General features: G+C 43.1%; 1 protein-coding gene across 3 annotated transcripts in view; it reads right to left on the bottom strand.

Moving 5' to 3' along the window:
• Positions 1–18,199, bottom strand: part of carmil2 (capping protein regulator and myosin 1 linker 2) — a 157,539-nt gene that overhangs the window by 67,383 nt on the left and 71,957 nt on the right. For all 3 annotated transcript variants that reach the window (XM_060923951.1, XM_060923952.1, XM_060923954.1), the window contains 7 exons: positions 16,406–16,534; positions 16,153–16,266; positions 15,828–16,000; positions 9,138–9,225; positions 8,937–9,029; positions 7,726–7,792; positions 2,559–2,899 (listed from right to left, as the gene is read on the bottom strand). In XM_060923951.1, coding sequence (XP_060779934.1) covers positions 2,559–2,899; positions 7,726–7,792; positions 8,937–9,029; positions 9,138–9,225; positions 15,828–16,000; positions 16,153–16,266; positions 16,406–16,534 — 1,005 coding nt within the window. The remainder of the gene's footprint in view (positions 1–2,558; positions 2,900–7,725; positions 7,793–8,936; positions 9,030–9,137; positions 9,226–15,827; positions 16,001–16,152; positions 16,267–16,405; positions 16,535–18,199) is intronic.

Raw genomic sequence — 18,199 nt, 5'->3', positions numbered from 1 at the left:
GACTTTTGTGGAACCAAGTGCATATTTTTTTTCCCCTTCCCAAAAAATGCATTTGGAGGAGAAGGTCAGAATAAAAAAAAAAAAAAAAAAAAAAACCAGAACGATATGAAGAAGCAATGTTGGGGATGATTTGTCTCGAGCCCAGACTGTAAATTCACGCAGCCTCTCAGTAACAGTCGTGTCAGGAGATTACACGGCGTGAAACCCAGCCGAGCTTGATCTCAATTTCTGCTATTTTTCAGTAACACATCATCAGCAGTGATTGAGAAGGTGCATGTGAAACGTGTACAGGTGTCGTGAACGTGAACAAGGACGCCTATATTTCTGTCCAAAAAAAAAAAAAAAGCATTTGTTTGAAGATGGAAGAGTTGAGAGACGAAATAAATACTGTTCAGTGAAATACACTTTTAGTGGTTTTTGGTTTAAATGAAAAGGTTACAAATTCTCTCTCTCTCTGTATTTAAAATAGTTTGGCCCACATCATTCTTATTTTGACACTGATGATTATATAATGCATTGCTCAACCCTAACAGAATCATGGTTGAGCGATTGATAGATTAGATTTCAGTTTCCCATCGAATATCGCAGCCAGCTGTCGCTACTGGCCAGGAAACACAACTCAGGTGGTCTAAGGCAGTGATTACAGGGCTTCCTTCTATATCTGAACTGACCCAGGGGAGAAGAGGAGGCATCCTCCCCAGAGGGCTCTGATTTAACAAAGCCGGTCAGCTTGACTGCACACTGAACCCAGTGACACACACACACACCTCAACACAAGAAAAGATGCAGAAGAAAAAAACGAATCTTTTCTTGAAAACACACACACACACAGTTAGGTGTGATGAAACCGAGACGTGTAGCTCTAAACGTACACCCACAGGTATCCATGACAACACAGCAATGAAAATCCCCCAACTCACCACACCGGCTGAGAGGAAACAGCAACACTGCAGCTACCAGTCAAACACTCCCAACTTACACACTGGAACAACACACTGTGTGTGAGTACAGCCTATTAACTAAACATACCAACAGGTAGCCACGACAGGTCATGTACAGTACTATCTGTGGAACAGCAGCGCTATTAGTCAAGAACACAATTTGAGATCGAGCGAGAGAGAGAGAGAGAAAGAGAGAGAGAGAGAGCGCTCCTACACTTAGCATTGCCATGAGACCAGCACCTATCACTATGGCAACCATTTGATCAGTCACCAACCAGGAAATACACCCATCAGTGCAAAAGACAGATAATAGACAAGAACACCACAACACACACACACACGGCAAGTGCATACTGTCAAAAGTATTACCAGAATAATGCAGAATAAGGAATGCCCTTGTGTGTTCCAACCTCCGTCTACAAATTTCCATGAAATCCTTCATTTTTGTGTATTCGCTGCTCAGAGGAACCACTGTAATAGACTTGGTAGGGTCTTAACAACCCACTGACTGCATTTTACTGTCTGAATAACTGGCAGCTCCAAGTCAAACACACACTCGTGCAAACACGCCTCCCTACACACAGTCACGCCATACACAGCACCTTCTTCTAACCAGTTCATTCAAACCAAAGGAGCTTGTGCACAGAACATGGAAAAGATACACAATACACACTTTAAAAAACACCAACAATCTTTTAATAAAAGACATTCATTCATTCATTTATTCGTTCTTCAAGCCAAATATTATAAATACACTGCACCTACAGTAATAACAGCCCATTTCCACGTATTCACACAAACACTTGCACACATGCACAAAGATTGGTGCAGATTCAGATCCAACACTGTGACACTATTTCAGTGAATTACGTCAATATACAGATTCAAAAAACAAAAAGGGAGAGGCGAAGAGATTGAGAGAGAAAAAGCCGTCTTGATGTGGGGACATTAATAATTAAGACAGTACAGCAGTCACACCAAGAGGACCCAACCATAATGACTGGAGAGAGAACATGTCCTGTTCTGACAGTGTGTATACACACACACACACACACACACACACACACACACACACACACACACACACACACACACACACCACCCAGCTGGGAATCACACACAGCACCTTCAAAAATGGCAATGAAAAATACACACCCAAAATGTTTCTAAGCACCACAGCCCCATTTCTCTCTTTCTCTACATTTCTGTTCATCCAATTTTCTCTCCATGCATCTTATAGAATTATTAGGAAGCAAATGAAAAACAATAAAGAGAATAATGGGGGGGGGGGGGGGGGGGGATTACAGAGAGCGAGCCTGTAGCTGCCGCACGCTCCATACACACACATGCAGCCTTGGCTGCTGCTGCTGCGGTGGCTTCTTGCAACAACCTGAGTGCCGCCATCTCCCTCTCTCCATCCCTCCCCCTTCTCTAGTCCTCCATCATCCCCCATCTCACTCCATCCCTACCCTGCCTCTGTCTCATTCCGTTCTCCCTTCTCCATTCTCTCCATCCTTCTCAGCCAGCTCCCATTGCTTGCAGCTGAACCTCTCTGCCCCCCTTCCCTCCTCTCTCTGTCTTTTGCCTGCACTCATTCACCCCGTTATCCCCCTGTACCTGCGGCTTGCTGGGTGGCTGCCTGTGGTGGCGATTGGGTCGGGGCCTGGAGCGGGTGTAGTGCCTCAGCGTGTGGCCTTCGCTGGGCAGGTCCATAGGGGGCTGAGGAGGCGAGGGCTCAAGACGCCGCGGCTCTCTGCTGCTACGAGCGGCCACAGGACCAGCGCCACAGCCACCAAACTCCACCTCCCTCCCCAGCTGGGTGTGGCCTGTGGTGACGGACAGGCTCATCGCCAATGACAACACCCCTCCTCCTCCTCCTGACTCTCTATCTCCCTCCATCTCATACTGGGACTGCGCACTCGCTCGTGCCTGCTGCTCGCCTTCCGTCTCCAGCAGACCTGCAGAGAGGGTGAGAGAGGCAGAGAGGGAGAGAGAGGGAGGGGAGAGTAAGCAACAACGGAGAGATAGTGAGAGAGACGTATGCCTGAAACCAGTCCTGCAATGTGTGAATCCAAAGAGGATGTGTGATGGAGGTGGAAGCCGTAAACAGACAAGGTTTATCAGAAAACCAACATGAAGACCAAATTGGTATAGTAATGCAGACTGTAGGTGGAAAAAGAGCAAAAGAAGGAAAGAGGATGGGAGACAGGAGGAAGGATTGTCCTGTTTGTAAGCCTTGGTTCCTTCATTCTCTTTTCCTTATTTCCAATAAGACACTCAGTGAGCTGTGATTAAAACGGCTTCAGATAGCCACAGCCAAGCACTCACTCCACATGACACTGCTGATTTTTTATTTTTGTCATACGTTCACAAACATACACCCCTTTCTTCTCAGTTCGCCCTCCCCATTGTTCAGTCTGTGACAGGCAAGTGGAGGAAATCCCTTGACACAAATAAGGGGATACCCCATTCACACACAATAGGCCTCATTGATAAATCATTTAATAAAGTTGTACATGTTTTCAAAGACCAGACTGAACAAAAAAAATTCATGTTAGATTTACACGTTTCGCTAATGCTGATTTTCTTCACAAAGCTGATTTGATGACACCCACAAAACAACAACATAGCTCTGAAAGAGCACCTCCTAAGTGCATCCATCCATCCATTATCTGTAACCACTTATCCTGTGCAGGGTCGCGGGCAAGCTGGAGCCTATCCCAGCTGGCTATGGGCGAGAGGCGGGGTACACCCTGGACAAGTCGCCAGGTCATCACAGGACTGACACATAGAGATAAACAACCATTCACGGTCAATTTAGAGCCACCAATTAGCCTAACCTGCATGTCTTTGGACTGTGGGGGAAACCAGAGCACCCGGAGGAAACCCATGCAGACACGGGGAGAACATGCAAACTCCACACAGAAAGGCCCTCGTCGGCCACTGGGCTCGAACCCAGAACCTTCTGGCTGTTAGGCGACAGTGCTAACCATTACACCACCGTGTTGCCCCTCCTAAGTACAGTACATGCTAAATCCAGTAATGTAGCTCAGCCAGTGCAGCTTGTCAGGCTCCATTTCTTTAGTCCCAGTTGACTAGCTAGACTTATTTGTCTTAATTTTATTCATGTGAGTTGTAGGATTTGAATTTGCTCATTTGGCTGACTTTGGATACAGCTGAGCAGATGAGGGTTAAGGGTTTTGCTCAAGAGCCCAACAGTGTCAGCTTCATGGTGCTGGAATTTGAACTCACACCCTTCTAATCCGTTGCCCGAAAAGTTTAAGCACTGAGCCACAACTCATTGAGGTTTACATTAGTGAGTTTTCTTACATGTAAAATTCACAGAAACACAAGAGGCTTTCACAGGATATAAAAGTTTTTCCAAACTGGACTTTTGAAAACGCTCTTTTACGAATAAATTCTCATCTCATCTCATTATCTCTAGCCGCTTTATCCTTTTCTACAGGGTGGCAGGCAAGCAGGAGCCTATCCCAGCTGACTACGGGCGAGAGGCGGGGTACACCCTGGACAAGTCGCCAGGTCATCACAGGGCTGACACATAGACACAGACAACCATTCACACTCACATTCACACCTACGGTCAATTTAGAGTCACCAATTAACCTAACCTGCATGTCTTTGGACTGTGGGGGAAACCGGAGCACCCAGAGGAAACCCACGCGGACACGGGGAGAACATGCAAACTCCACACAGAAAGGCCCTCGCCGGCCACGGGGCTCAAACCGGGACCTTCTTGCTGTGAGGAGACAGCGCTAACCACTACACCACCGTGCTACCACCTGATAAAATGTATTCACTAATACACATAGATAAACATAAGGAAATACATTTGAGTATTCCACATTCTTGATATAATTGATAAGCAGCCTATAAAGCAAAGAAATAGTCTGTCATTTCTATAGTCACACTGACTCACAATTGTTCTGCCAATAATTGTGGTTTGTGAGAGCATGATCAAGCTCAGGCACGTCAGCATCACTCATCACTCATTATTCACCAGTGGGATTTGAATTCTCTATTATTAACCCATCACTGAGTTTTTACTCAGATTAAGACCAGCTACAGACTTACCCTGCCCCGCAATGGTTAATTATGCACATCCCACATGAACCCCTACAGCTGTCAGCTTCTGTGAGGATTTGTGACAGCCAATCAGCAATACATAATGCCTGACATCACAAGACCAGGCAAATTACTTCTGACTGAAAAAAAGAAGTAACAATTTTTCCAATTTATATACAATATTAAAACCAACTATCTAATATTGTGTAGGGCGCCCTTGTGCCACCAAAACAGTTCCGATCTGTCGAGGCATGTAGTGGTTAGCACGGTCGCCTCACAGCAAGAAGGTTCTGGGTTTAAACCCAGTGGCCGGCGAGGGCCTTTCTGTGTGGAGTTTGCATGTTCTCCCCGTGTCCGCGTGGGTTTCCTCCGGGTGCTCCAGTTTCCCCCACAGTCCAAAAACATGCAGTTAGGTTAACGTGGGGTGGCCTTGGGCTGAAGTGCCCTTGAGCAAGGTACTGAACCCCTGACTGCTCCCTGGGTGCTGTAGTGTGGCTGCCCACTGCTCTGGGTGTGTGTGCGCATGTGTTCACTGCTTCAGATGGGTTAAATGCAGAGGATGAATTTCACTGTGCTTGAAGTGTGCATGTGACAAAGGTTTCTTCTTCTTCCACAAGACCTCTGAAGGTGTGCTGTGGGATCTGGCACCAAGACATTAGCAGCAGATCCTTCAAGTCTTGTATACTGCGAGGTGGGGCCTTCGTGGATTGGACTTGTTTGTCCAGCACATCCCAGAGATACAGTGGTGTAGTGGTTAGCACTGTCGCCTCGCAACAAGAAGATTCTGGGTTCGAGCCCAGTGGCTGACAGGGGCCCTTCTGTGTGGAGTTTGCGTGTTCTCCCCATCTCTGCGTGGGTTTCCTCCAGGTGCTCTGGTTTTCCCAACAGTCCAAAGACATGCAGGTTAGGCTAATTGGTGGCTCTAAATTGACTGTGAATGGTTGTTTGTCTCTATGGTGTCAGCCCTGTGATGATCTGGCGACTTGTCCAGGGCGTATCCCACCTCTTGCCCATAGTCAGCTGGGACAGGTTTCAGCTTGCCTGTGACCCTGCACAAGATAAGCGGCTATGGATGGATCCCAGAGATGCTCAATCAGATTAAGATCTGGGGAATTTGAAGGCCAATTCAACACCTTGAACTCTGTCTTATTCCTCAAACCATTCCTGGACAATTTTCGCATTATGGCGGGGCGCATTATCCTGCTGAAAGAGGTCACTGCCATTCAGGAATACTGTTACCACGAAGGGGTCTACTTGATCTGCAACAATATTTAGTGGGTGATATGCCAACATCCACATGAACATCAGGACCCAAAGTTTCCTAGCAGAACATTGCCCAGAGAATCACACTGCCTCTGCCAGTTTGCCATCTTCCCGTAGTGCATCTGGGTGCCATCTCTTCCCCAGGTGAATGTCACACATGCACCTGGCCATCCATATGATGTAAAAGGAAATGTGATTCATCAGAGCAGACCACCGTCTTCCATTGCTCCATGATCCAGTTCTGATGCTCATGTGCCCATTTTAGGTGCTTTTGGCAGTGGACAAGAGTCAGCATGGGCACTCTGACTGGTCTGCAGCTACACAGCCCCATACTACAGTCACTCTTCTGGAGGCTCAGACCAGATGAGCTAGCTTCCCCACTTGCATCAATGAGCCTTGGGTGCCCATGACCCTGTCACCAATTCACCAGTTGTCCTCCATTGAACCACTTTTGGTAGTTACCACAAGATGTGCCATTTTGGAGATGCTCAGACCCAGTCACTGAGCCACCACAATTTGGCCCTTGTCAAAGTCGCTCAGATCCTTATGCTTGCCCATTTTTCCTGCTTCCAACATATCAACTTCGAGAATTGACTGTTCTCTTACTGCCTTCTATGTCTCTTGACAGTTGCCATTATCTCATAACAAGATCAGCTGTGAGCTACTGCTCAGTTATGTATCCCCTCTGTTCTCGCTTACATCAGAATTCAAGCAATCGAAGGAATTGGACACTTATTATGAATGTTGACTTCAACAAATAATGAACCCTGAAACAAGTAAGTAAAGAGAAGTGTCTCTCCTCAGGGATTTCAAATAGCATCCTGGTAAACTGTCATTCTGAAATAGCATTTTGCTTCTTGAAATAGTGTCAAAATCCACTCTATATGTTTCGTAAATACATTCGGTCAGTAAACAGGAAGTTGATGTGTGACAGACCTGAAAATGGTACACATGGTATAGAACCCCAAGCTGAAGCTTGGTACCAAATATTAAGCAGTTGTGAATTGTAGTTGCTGAGAAAAATGCGATGAAAATTTTGTAAATCCACGCTATATGTTTCGTAAATACATTCGGTCGGTAAACAGGAAGTCGATGTGTGACAGACCTGAAAATGGTATACATGGTATAGAACCCCAAGCTGAAGTTTGGTACCAAGTACCAAGTGGCTATGATTTGTGGTTGCTGAGAAAAAAAGTGTTTTGGACGGACGGAAATACGGATGGACGGACAGAGGTTAAAAAAAAAAACAGTATCCCCCCCCCTTGGAGCAGGGGTATAATAATAATCATGCTATTCACCTCACCTCTCAGTGGTTTTAATGTTTTATACACACACACACACACACACACACACAGCCAGTTTCCTGCTAGTATTTGATGGAAAACATGTTGTAGACAAACTCGTTTTAAACGACTGTGCTAAGATTTAAGAAACTTACTTTTGACAGATGGGGCAGGACGGATGCTCCGGGTGCAAAAACTGTTCCTCCAGATTACAGGTACATACTAAAGACAAGACAAAAACAATAAGCTACAGCAAAACCAACTTAGTATCATGGCAAAACAATACTAAGTATTTGAATGCTTTGAATGAATGAATGAATGAATGAATGAATGCTAGCGTGGGCTTTGAAACTGTACATGTGTGGAGCTGCACAGCTGACATGCCCACCAAGCACAGATTTTTGTACAGTTTCTATGTTTTTTTATGCAACATGTGCATCACAGTTTTCATATCTTGCTCAAAAATCAAGGGTTACTTTGTGTTAATAAGGAGTAATGCAAACTATTACTTAGACTTACATTGTTTTTAGCGCCATTGGCATTTTTAAATTATTTTTGAGTATTTATTTGAATTATTATGAATTGTAAGTGTTTCATTTACTTATTTCATTTCAAGCAGCTTTCTATCCAGCTTGAATAAAGCCAATTCTCAGGCAGCAAAAAGGTAACCAGAAGCACATCCATAACTAGCCATATCCTTTGCATGGTAATATGGTCAATCACAAGTTTTTTTTTGTTTGTTTGTTATTATAGAATGATAACAGATCTAGAAACTTTTAAATGATAAAAATACAATGTCATAAATAAATAAATAAATAAAATGGGATTTCAATCATAAGTTTCATGTTCAAAGATAAGCCACTGCTTCATTATAATCACTCTGATATGCTTTTCGCTGGTGAGTGGCCTAGTGGTTAGTATGTCCGCCTCTCGATCGGGAGATTGCGAGTTCTATTCAGGGTTGGGTCATACCAAAGACCATCATAAAAATGGTACCTACTGGCAAGGCATGCTGCAATACAGATGTGAGTGGGGAGTCAAACTCTTGTGGTTACCAGAGGACTAGTCCCCCATTGTAACCCTAGCTATGTAATAGTTAAGGGCTATGAAGACTGGCACCGTTACATGGTGTGGGAAGGACTTTGATATGATTATTGCTTGTCACTAATATCACTTAACCTTGGGCTAATATATACATTCTGCTTGTCTTTAAAACCTTTACAGCAAGTTTAATGATACAAAAAAACAAACACACTCAAGCAGATATGATTTCGCAGAGTGGGTCACATGTGTAATGCTTTCTACAGTGTAGATATGTGTTGTTGAGATGTGGATTAGAAGCAATGAGAACTTTGTCCTAACTGACCTCATCAGTAGGGAACACTTGCTCCACCACTCTTAGCTGTGGGACATTGGTCTTGCTGTTTAGGGGCTGGGAGTACTCTTTTAAATGCTTCTCCTGAAATAAGCAGGATTAGATTGAACACAATCCCACACAATCCCACATATACATGCATGGACACACTACCAGAACACGTGAGGTATGCATTCTCAAAATTGAACACACCAGTTTTTGCTGTGCCACTGACAAGTCTTGCAGAACTTCCTCGATGATACTTTCCACCAGAGAGACGCTGACTGACAGTTTCAGTTCACTGAGAGAGGAAAGAAGGGGTGGAGGATAGATGGAGATTTAAAGAAAGACAACAAGCACAGATAACTGTTATTACTCAGAGCAAAACTGAGATGAGAAACATAACAGGATGACAGTTATTTCAAACTGAGGCAGCAAGCAGAAGCCACAGTTAGAAAAGGGCTGGGGTTATGTAGGTCCTGAAGTAGCAAGATAATGAAACTAGGTTAACTGCATGAAGCCTATGGTTAATGGTATACAGTATAATGAAAGCAAGGTACAAGTGGGTAAAAGTATGTGAACCTTTGCTTTCAGTATCTGGTGTGACCCCCTTGTGCAGCAATAACTGCAACTACCGTAAGCGTTTCCGGTAACTGTTGAGCAGTCCTGCACGCCGGCTTGGAGGAATTTTAGCCCATTCCTCCGTACAGAACAGCTTCAACTCTGGGATGTTGGTGGGTTTCCTCACATGAACTTTTCGCTTCAGGTCCTTCCACAACATTTCGACTGGATTAAGGTCAGGACTTTGACTTGGCCATTCCAAAACATTAACTTTATTCTTCTTTAACCATTCTTTGGTAGAACGACTTGTGTGTTTAGGGTCATTGTCTTGCTGCATGACTCACCTTCTCTTGAGATTCAGTCCATGGACAGATGTCCTGACATTTTCCTTTAGAATTCGCTGGTATAATTCAGAATTCATTGTTCCGTCAATGATGGCAAGCCGTCCTGGCCCAGATGCAGCAAAACAGGCCCAAACCATGATGCTACCACCACCATGTTTCACAGATGGGATAAGGTTCTTATGCTGGAATGCAGTGTTTTCCTTTCTCCAAACATAATGCTTCTCATTTAAACCAAAAGTTATATTTTGGTCTCATCCGTCCACAAAACATTTTTCCAATAGCCTTCTGGCTTGTCCATGTGATCTTTAGCAAACTGCAGATGAGCAGCAATGTTCTTTTTGGAGAGCAGTGGCTTTCTCTTGCAACCCTGCCATGCACACCATTGTTGTTCAGTGTTCTCCTGATGGTGGACTCATGAACATTTAACATTAGCCAATGTGAGAGAGGCCTTCAGTTGCTTAGAAGTTACCCTAAGGTCCTTTTTGACCTCGCCGACTATTACACGCCTTGCTCTTGGAGTGCTCGTTGTTGGTCGACCACTCCTGGGGAGGGTAACAATGGTCTTGAATTTCCTCCATTTGTACACAATCTGTCTGACTGTGGATTGGTGGAGTCCAAACTCTTTAGAGATGGTTTTGGAACCTTTTCCAGCCTGAAGAGCATCAACAACGCTTTTTCTGAGGTCCTCAGAAATCTCCTTTGTTCGTGCCATGATAGACTTCCACAAACATGTGTTGTGAAGATCAGACTTTGATAGATCCCTGTTCTTTAAATAAAACAGGGTGCCCACTCACACCTGATTGTCATCCCATTGATTGAAAACACCTGACTCTAATTTCACCTTCAAATTAACTGCTAATCCTAGAGGTTCACATACTTTTGCCACTCACAGATATGCAATATTGGATCATTTTCCTCAATAAATAAATGACCAAGTATAATATTTTTGTCTCATTTGTTTAACTGGGTTCTCTATCTACTTTTAGGACTTGTGTGAAAATCTGATGATGTTTTAGGTCATATAGCAGAAATATAGAAAATTCTAAAGGGTTCACAAACTTTCAAGCACCACTGTAGTTTTGAACATATAAGAGAGTAAACATTTTTTCAGCATTTATTATTCTGAAGGGTGGCACAATGGGTAGCATTGCTGTCTCACAGCTCCAGGGTCCAGAGCTCATTCTCAGCATGCGCAGCGTTTTGCATGTTCTCCTCATGTTCTCATGGGTTTCCTCCCAAGAAAAAATTCTAAAGGGTTCACAAACTTTCAAGCACCACTGTACAAGACAATAGGGCTGATGGTTATGTTTAAAATGACTATCTTTGCCCAACACTCTCAAAAGTGATTGTCTTTAAATAACTTTTATATATTTATATAATCTCTGTATTACTACAATAAATTAAGTTTGTAAATGTATATCCATCCCATCCATCCATTATCTGTAACCGCTTATCCTGTGCAGGGTCGCGGGCAAGCTGGAGTCTATCCCAGCTGACTATGGGCAAGAGGCGGGGTACACCCTGGACAAGTTGCCAGGTCTCATATATATATCATCCCATCTCTCATTATCTCTAGCCGCTTTATCCTGTTCTACAGGGTCGCAGGCAAGCTGGAGCCTATCCCAGCTGACTACGGGCGAAAGGTGGGGTACACCCTGGACAAGTTGCCAGGTCATCACAGGGCTGACACATAGATACAGACAACCATTCACACTCACATTCACACCTACGGTCAATTTAGAGTCACCAGTTAACCTAGCCTGCATGTCTTTGGACTGTGGGGGAAACCAGAGCACCCGGAGGAAACCCACGCGGACACGGGGAGAGCATGCAAACTCCACACAGAAAGGCCCTCGCCAGCCATGGGGCTCGAACCCGGACCTTCTTGCTGTGAGGCGACAGCGCTAACCACTACACCACCGTGCTGCCCCGTACAATTTTATTTTATTTTATTTTTTTTGTTGTAGTTCAACTAACCACAAAAAAAAATTATGGCGCTTTAGGAACAAGAATCAGATTTTGACCTAGCAAAACAAAAATGTGAATAAATACAGTTCAGTGCAAAAGTCTTAGGCACATGTAAAGAAATGCTATAGACCAAAAATGGCTTAAAAATAATGAAATTAAATGTTTCAACATTAAAAATCCCCCACTATACAGCAGTAAGCCATAATAAATGAAACAGAGTCCGTATTTGGTATGAGATGACCCTTTGCTTTAATTTTTTTTTTAAATAGTAGTCTCAGGTACAATGAGTGCAGTTTTATAAGGAAATGAGCTGTAGGTTTTACTGAGCATCTTACAGAACCAGCCACAGTTCTTCTGGACATTTTGACTGTCACACTCACTTCTTAATTTTGTTCCAAAACTTAATTTTGTAATTGTCTTCATTATGTTTTCGTTTTTAACCTGAAAAGTGCTCTCTTACAGTATGTAATATGCTGCTCAGATACAAACTTTTTTTCCTGTAACATTTAATTTTGTGCTGGAAAACGAACGTTTGGACTCTAAAATGTTTGTACTGACTCGATAATGTAGAAGTCATAAAATAGAAACCTATAACAAAGTTTGTATGAAAAAGAAATCGGGTGCCAAAGATTTTTGCACGGTGATGTACATGTGCCATCACAAAAAGTTAAATACAAACAGATTGTGATCTCCTGAGTTCATGCACTGGAAGCAATAAACCGTGATATCTAACTTGTAACTTATAACTTTAGATAAACATTAACCTATCAATATCATAGGCAACTACTGTATGTTTAAATGACTGATAAAAGTCATAAATCATGCTCATTAAAATGCTTATAATTATGCAGCCTTAGTATGTCACGTGTTTTTGTGAGAGAAATTTTTAATCATTATTAATTTTGTGTGTAGAAATTTTATGCCATGCATTTTCAAAAATCTGTATAGACAAAGAAAAACATTAAGCCAATTACAAGTAAATGCCTCAGTCTATTACTCTTTGGGTTCAATATGATAAAATTAACTTTAGCCCAGGCTTGTAGTACTCGAGTCCAGCCCTGTGTCTGAAATCACTCCCTACTCACTATATAGTGGACTATATATTGAGTTCGCCAATTTGTAGCACTGTCCGAATGTATAGTGAGAATTATTACACCCTATATGGTGCACTCAAAGTATCCCACAATGCATCATGAAAAGTACTGTACAACCGATGGTCACTAACTAAGTAATATATCCCATCATGCATTGCCATCGCGCTGAAAGAAATCAAATCAAAAGCCTCAAATGTGATTTAATAAAAGGCAGTGGGAAAGAAGAAAGTATTCAGCCTTGATTTAAAAGAACTGAAAGATGCAGGTACTTTGTATTTATTAATGTGGGAAATGCGCTCAGTATAATATGGATTTATTACAAAAATACATGCATGCATTTATTATTTTGAAAACCCACCAGCAGCCGACTGATCTGGCATGTTTTAATTGTGTGACAGTAATGACGTAAATACTGGTGCAGAGGAGCAATGTCCGAAAGTGTTTTTTCATTTTACCAATGAGCTTACTATATTATAGTCCTCTATATAGTAATTCCCTATATAGTGAGCAGGGAGTAGTGAACGAGTGAGTGATTTCGGACACAATCACTCGAGTCCGACTCGTGCCCTAATTTTGATGACTGATGACTCGGACTCGTGCATTAACTGCATTCGGACTTGTAAATTGGAGACGAGGACTCGGATTTTTTCTTTATTTTTTGTAACGTCATAATAATTTGGCATAAGATACAGTGGGGCAAAAAAGTATTTAGTCAGTCACCAATTGTGCAAGTTCTCCCACTTAATTAAAAAGATGAGAGAGGCCTGTAATTTTCATCATAGGTATACTTCAACTATGAGAGACAAAATGAGAAAAAAAAAATACAGAAAATCACATTGTCTGAGTTTTAAAGAATTTATTTGCAAATTATGGTGGAAAATAAGTATTTGGTCAATAACAAAAGTTCATCTCAATACTTTGTTATATACCCTTTGTTGGCAATGACAGAAGTCAAACGTTTTCTGTAAGTCTTCACAAGGTTTTCACACACTGTTGCTGGTATTTTGGCCCATTCCTCCATGCAGATCTCCTCTAGAGCAGTGATGTTTTGGGGCTGTCGCTGGGCAACACGGACTTTCAACTCCCTCCAAAGATTTTCTATGGGGTTGAGATCTGGAGACTAGCTAGGCCACTCCAGGACCTTGAAATGCTTCTTACGAAGCCACTCCTTCGTTGCCCGGGCGGTGTGTTTGGGATCATTGTGATGCTGAAAGACCCAGCCACGTTTCATCTTCAATGCCCTTGCTGATGGAAGGACGTTTTCACTCAAAATCTCACGATGCATGGCCCCATTCATTCTTTCCTTTACATGGATCAGTCGTCCTGGTCCCTTTGCAGAAAAACAGCCCCAAAGCATGATGTTTCCACCCCCATGCTTCACAGTAGGTATGGTGTGCTTTGGATGCAACTCAGCATTCTTTCTCCTCCAAACACAACAAGTTAAGTTTTTACCAAAAAGTTCTATTTTGGTTTCATCTGACTATATGACATTCTCCCAATCCTCTTCTGGATCATCCAAATGCTCTCTAGCAAACTTCAGACGGGCCTGGACATGTACTGGCTTAAGCAGGGGGACACGTCTGGCACTGCAGGATTTGAGTCCCTGGCGGCGTAGTGTGTTACTGATGGTAGCCTTTGTTACTTTGGTCCCAGCTCTCCGCAGGTCATTCACTAGGTCCCCCCGTGTGGTTCTGGGATTTTTGCTCACTGTTCTTGTGATCATTTTGACCCCACGGGGTGAGATCTTGAGTGGAGCCCCAGATCGAGGGAGATTATCAGTGGTCTTGTATGTCTTCCATTTTCTAATAATTGCTCCCACAGTTGATTTCTTCACACCAAGCTGCTTACCTATTGCAGATTCAGTCTTCCCAGCCTGGTGCAGGTCTACAATTTTGTTTCTGGTGTCCTTTGACAGCTCTTTGGTCTTGGCCATAGTGGAGTTTGGAGTGTGACTGTTTGAGGTTGTGGACAGGTGTCTTTTATACTGATAACGAGTTCAAACAGGTGCCATTAATACAGGTAACGAGTGGAGGACAGAGGAGCCTCTTAAAGAAGAAGTTACAGGTCTGTGAGAGCCAGAAATCTTGCTTGTTTGTAGGTGACCAAATACTTATTTTACCGAGGAATTTACCAATTAATTCATTAAAAATCCTACAATGTGATTTCCTGGATTCTTTCCCCCCATTCTGTCTCTCATAGTTGAAGTGTACCTATGATGAAAATTACAGGCCTCTCTCATCTTTTTAAGTGGGAGAACTTGCACAATTGGTGGCTGACTAAATACTTTTTTGCCCCACTGTATTTATGGCAACATTAATTTTTATACTAATTTCATGCAAGAGAATGCACATTCACCTGTTCATACGTCATGTTCAGGAACAAACTAACGTTAATGGCGCTAAATGCCTGGAGAGAAGCCCCTCGGATTGTCCGCTTTGCTTAGACAGACTTCTCGTGCAGTGGGAAAAAATGCACTGCTGTGTGTTCCATATGTAGAAGAACTATCGAGGAGATAACAGGGACGACCTCGAACTTCAATCGTCATTTGGCGAGACTCCACCCAGAGAAGGAAGTGACACGCTGTGTTCATTGCTCTGTTGATAGTGGGCGGGGCTTGCTTGCTGAGTGATGAACAAGCTTTTTATCTGTAGCCTGTTAACTAAAATGGGGCAGTTGAGCAGTAACGTTAGTCCAACACAACAGCAGAGATGCTTTCACATAAAGGCAGCAACAGCCACCGTCAAATGGTGCAGTTGGGGTCTTGTTCTCAGAATCGACTCGGACTCGACTCAAAATTTTCTTTAAAGACTTGGATTTGAACATTGGAGACTTGAGACTGGATTTGGATTCGAGGTTTAGTGACTCGACTACAACACAGCTATAGCCCCAGTTGCTCTGTGTGTGTGTGTGTGTGTGTGTGTGTGTGTGTGTGCTACCTGAGCTTTTCTGTAATGCTGCTCTCTGCCTCTTGCACTATGCTCTGGACAAAATGGGCAGCCTGTCGTGTTTTGTTGGCCACGCGACTGGCCAGTTGCTCATTCACACTTGTCCTCTGGACGACCCGAGGGCAGGCGGACTGTGCAGACTGCAGCATGGCCTGAGCCTGCTCCTGCCCAAGAAATCACAGCCAAACACACCTCTCAGGACAGAGCAATGACATACACCATTTTCTACGACACATTGCAGCAAATGTTTCCAGCAAATGCAATAAATGTTCAGACAAGTATAATGTTTAAGGGATAAACAGATTTTCTGCTCTACCTGGATTTCCTCAGTCAGCTCACTGGTTATAGCTTTGGCTGTGTCATCCAAAATGTGCTGCACCATTGAACCAGCAGAGGGCGACCTTCCCAACTCATAGATTTTGGGTAGAAACTGAAGAATCAAAGCTCATGTTAAACTGCACAGATTATTACACTTAGTCATAATATTGTACCAAAAACTAGATCTGATATATTCTTAATATCAGGATCTGGATAAGAAAATATGAGTGATATTATAAGTCGAGTCATACTACAATGGCTGTCCTGGCATGCTGGAGAGCTTCCTCTGCAGACAGGATGTCACTCTGAACTTCTTGGATGTTGTAGCAGGCCAGAGGTCTCATGGTCTCCTGAAGCCTCTGACAGAAGTTCTGCACGAGCTAAAGAGACTGAGGTCATTAGAAAGATTGCAGAGTAGATTTTGCTTACCAACTTTTTTTTTCTCTCTACAATGCGATTGAAAGGCCTCAGTGCATGCTGAGCAACTTTATGACCTCAGAAAAAGGTCATAAAGTCACAAAGTGCTGTTTTTGTTCAACACTTATTCCTCGCTGAAAAAATAGCAATATATAAATTATAAAATAGTTCCAATACCTGTGTAGTTACACATAAATTATACATGCAACTGCAGTGGAACTACTGAGGATGTTACAACAGTTATGGATAAATGACAGCTGTACATCTTATGAAAATACACATGCATAAATGTGGGTGTGTTTTAACTCATGTGAATACAGAGGTGACCATTTTGACAGTTATAACAGGATGCTCTGTTTCAGGTAACTCCACGTGTGACAGGATGACAGTAATTGCATTTGTATGAACTGCTTCTTTTCAAAACAGACTTTTCTTTCTGGCTGCATCCAAATGTGCGTTATTATTAACCACACTATAAGCCCATGTTTACATTAGACCGTATCAGCGGATCATCAGATTAACGTTTTTAAAACGATTAGTGTGCACACAGCAACACCAATACACGATTTGCGTGCACACAGCAATACCAATACACGGATATGCTCGGCTCCGCAGGCATCCTGCGCTCCAAATCACTCCGCCCTGAACAGCGAGTGCCCTCTGGAGGGTGCGCACTCCGGCCCTGCGCAGCTCACAGAGCGCGCGAGTGAAGTGAACAAGCTGTGATTCGGGACTGAGCCGCTGTGTGTGTGATCCCAGCGCATATCACTTACCACTTGCAAGTGGAAGGATGACAAGCCTAAAGACAATCATAACTACACAATGGGCAGTATTTGCATCAGTATTTGCAGTATTTTCATACTTTTATACTCTTTAATGAAAGGTGATACAAGGCGGAAGTCCGCGCCGTTTTTCAGCAGTCGCGTCACATGACCAACGCCAGCGAATCAGGAAGGTGGATGTCACAGTGACGTTGTCCAATGAGACGCCAGCTAGAGCTCAGCACAGCGTATCCACGTATTCTGAATGTTTACACAGCACCGGAGCTGACACGATCTGGATTGAATACGTGGACGCTGGCGGATTCCCGTTTCCTGGCGTTTCCAGGCGGTTTAATGTAAACGGACAGTGCATCCGCGAAGAAAACGAGACAGATACGGTCTAATGTAAACGTAGCCTAAGAGTAGTGCAGATTGGAATGAGCTAGCATATTACAATATAAACACTATACAGTACAGGAATCATATAGATGTTACACTTTAAAGTAAGTAGACAGTTCATGTGTAGTTGGTATGTAGGTTGTATCACAACCTGAAAGAAAAAACTGAGACACACATACAGTGTCTTGCAAAAGTATTCATCCCCCTTAGTGTTTGTACTGTTTTGTCACATTACAAGCTGGAATTAAACTGGATTTTTGGAGGGTTAGCATCATTTGATTTATACAACATGCCTACCACTTTAAAGGTGAAAGTTGATGTTTTATTGTGACACAAACAATAATTAACATGAAAGAAACAGAAATCTGGAGTGTGCATAGGTATTCACCCGCTTTCGTATGAAACCCCTAAATAAGAGCTGCTCCAACCAATTCACTTCATAAGTCACATAATTAGTTGATTAAGATC

The sequence above is a fragment of the Neoarius graeffei genome, chromosome 6 (assembly GCF_027579695.1).
Source record: "Neoarius graeffei isolate fNeoGra1 chromosome 6, fNeoGra1.pri, whole genome shotgun sequence".
NCBI lineage: Eukaryota > Metazoa > Chordata > Actinopteri > Siluriformes > Ariidae > Neoarius > Neoarius graeffei.
The sequence above is the reverse complement of the archived record's forward strand: the minus strand, read 5'-3'. Positions and strand labels throughout refer to the sequence as shown.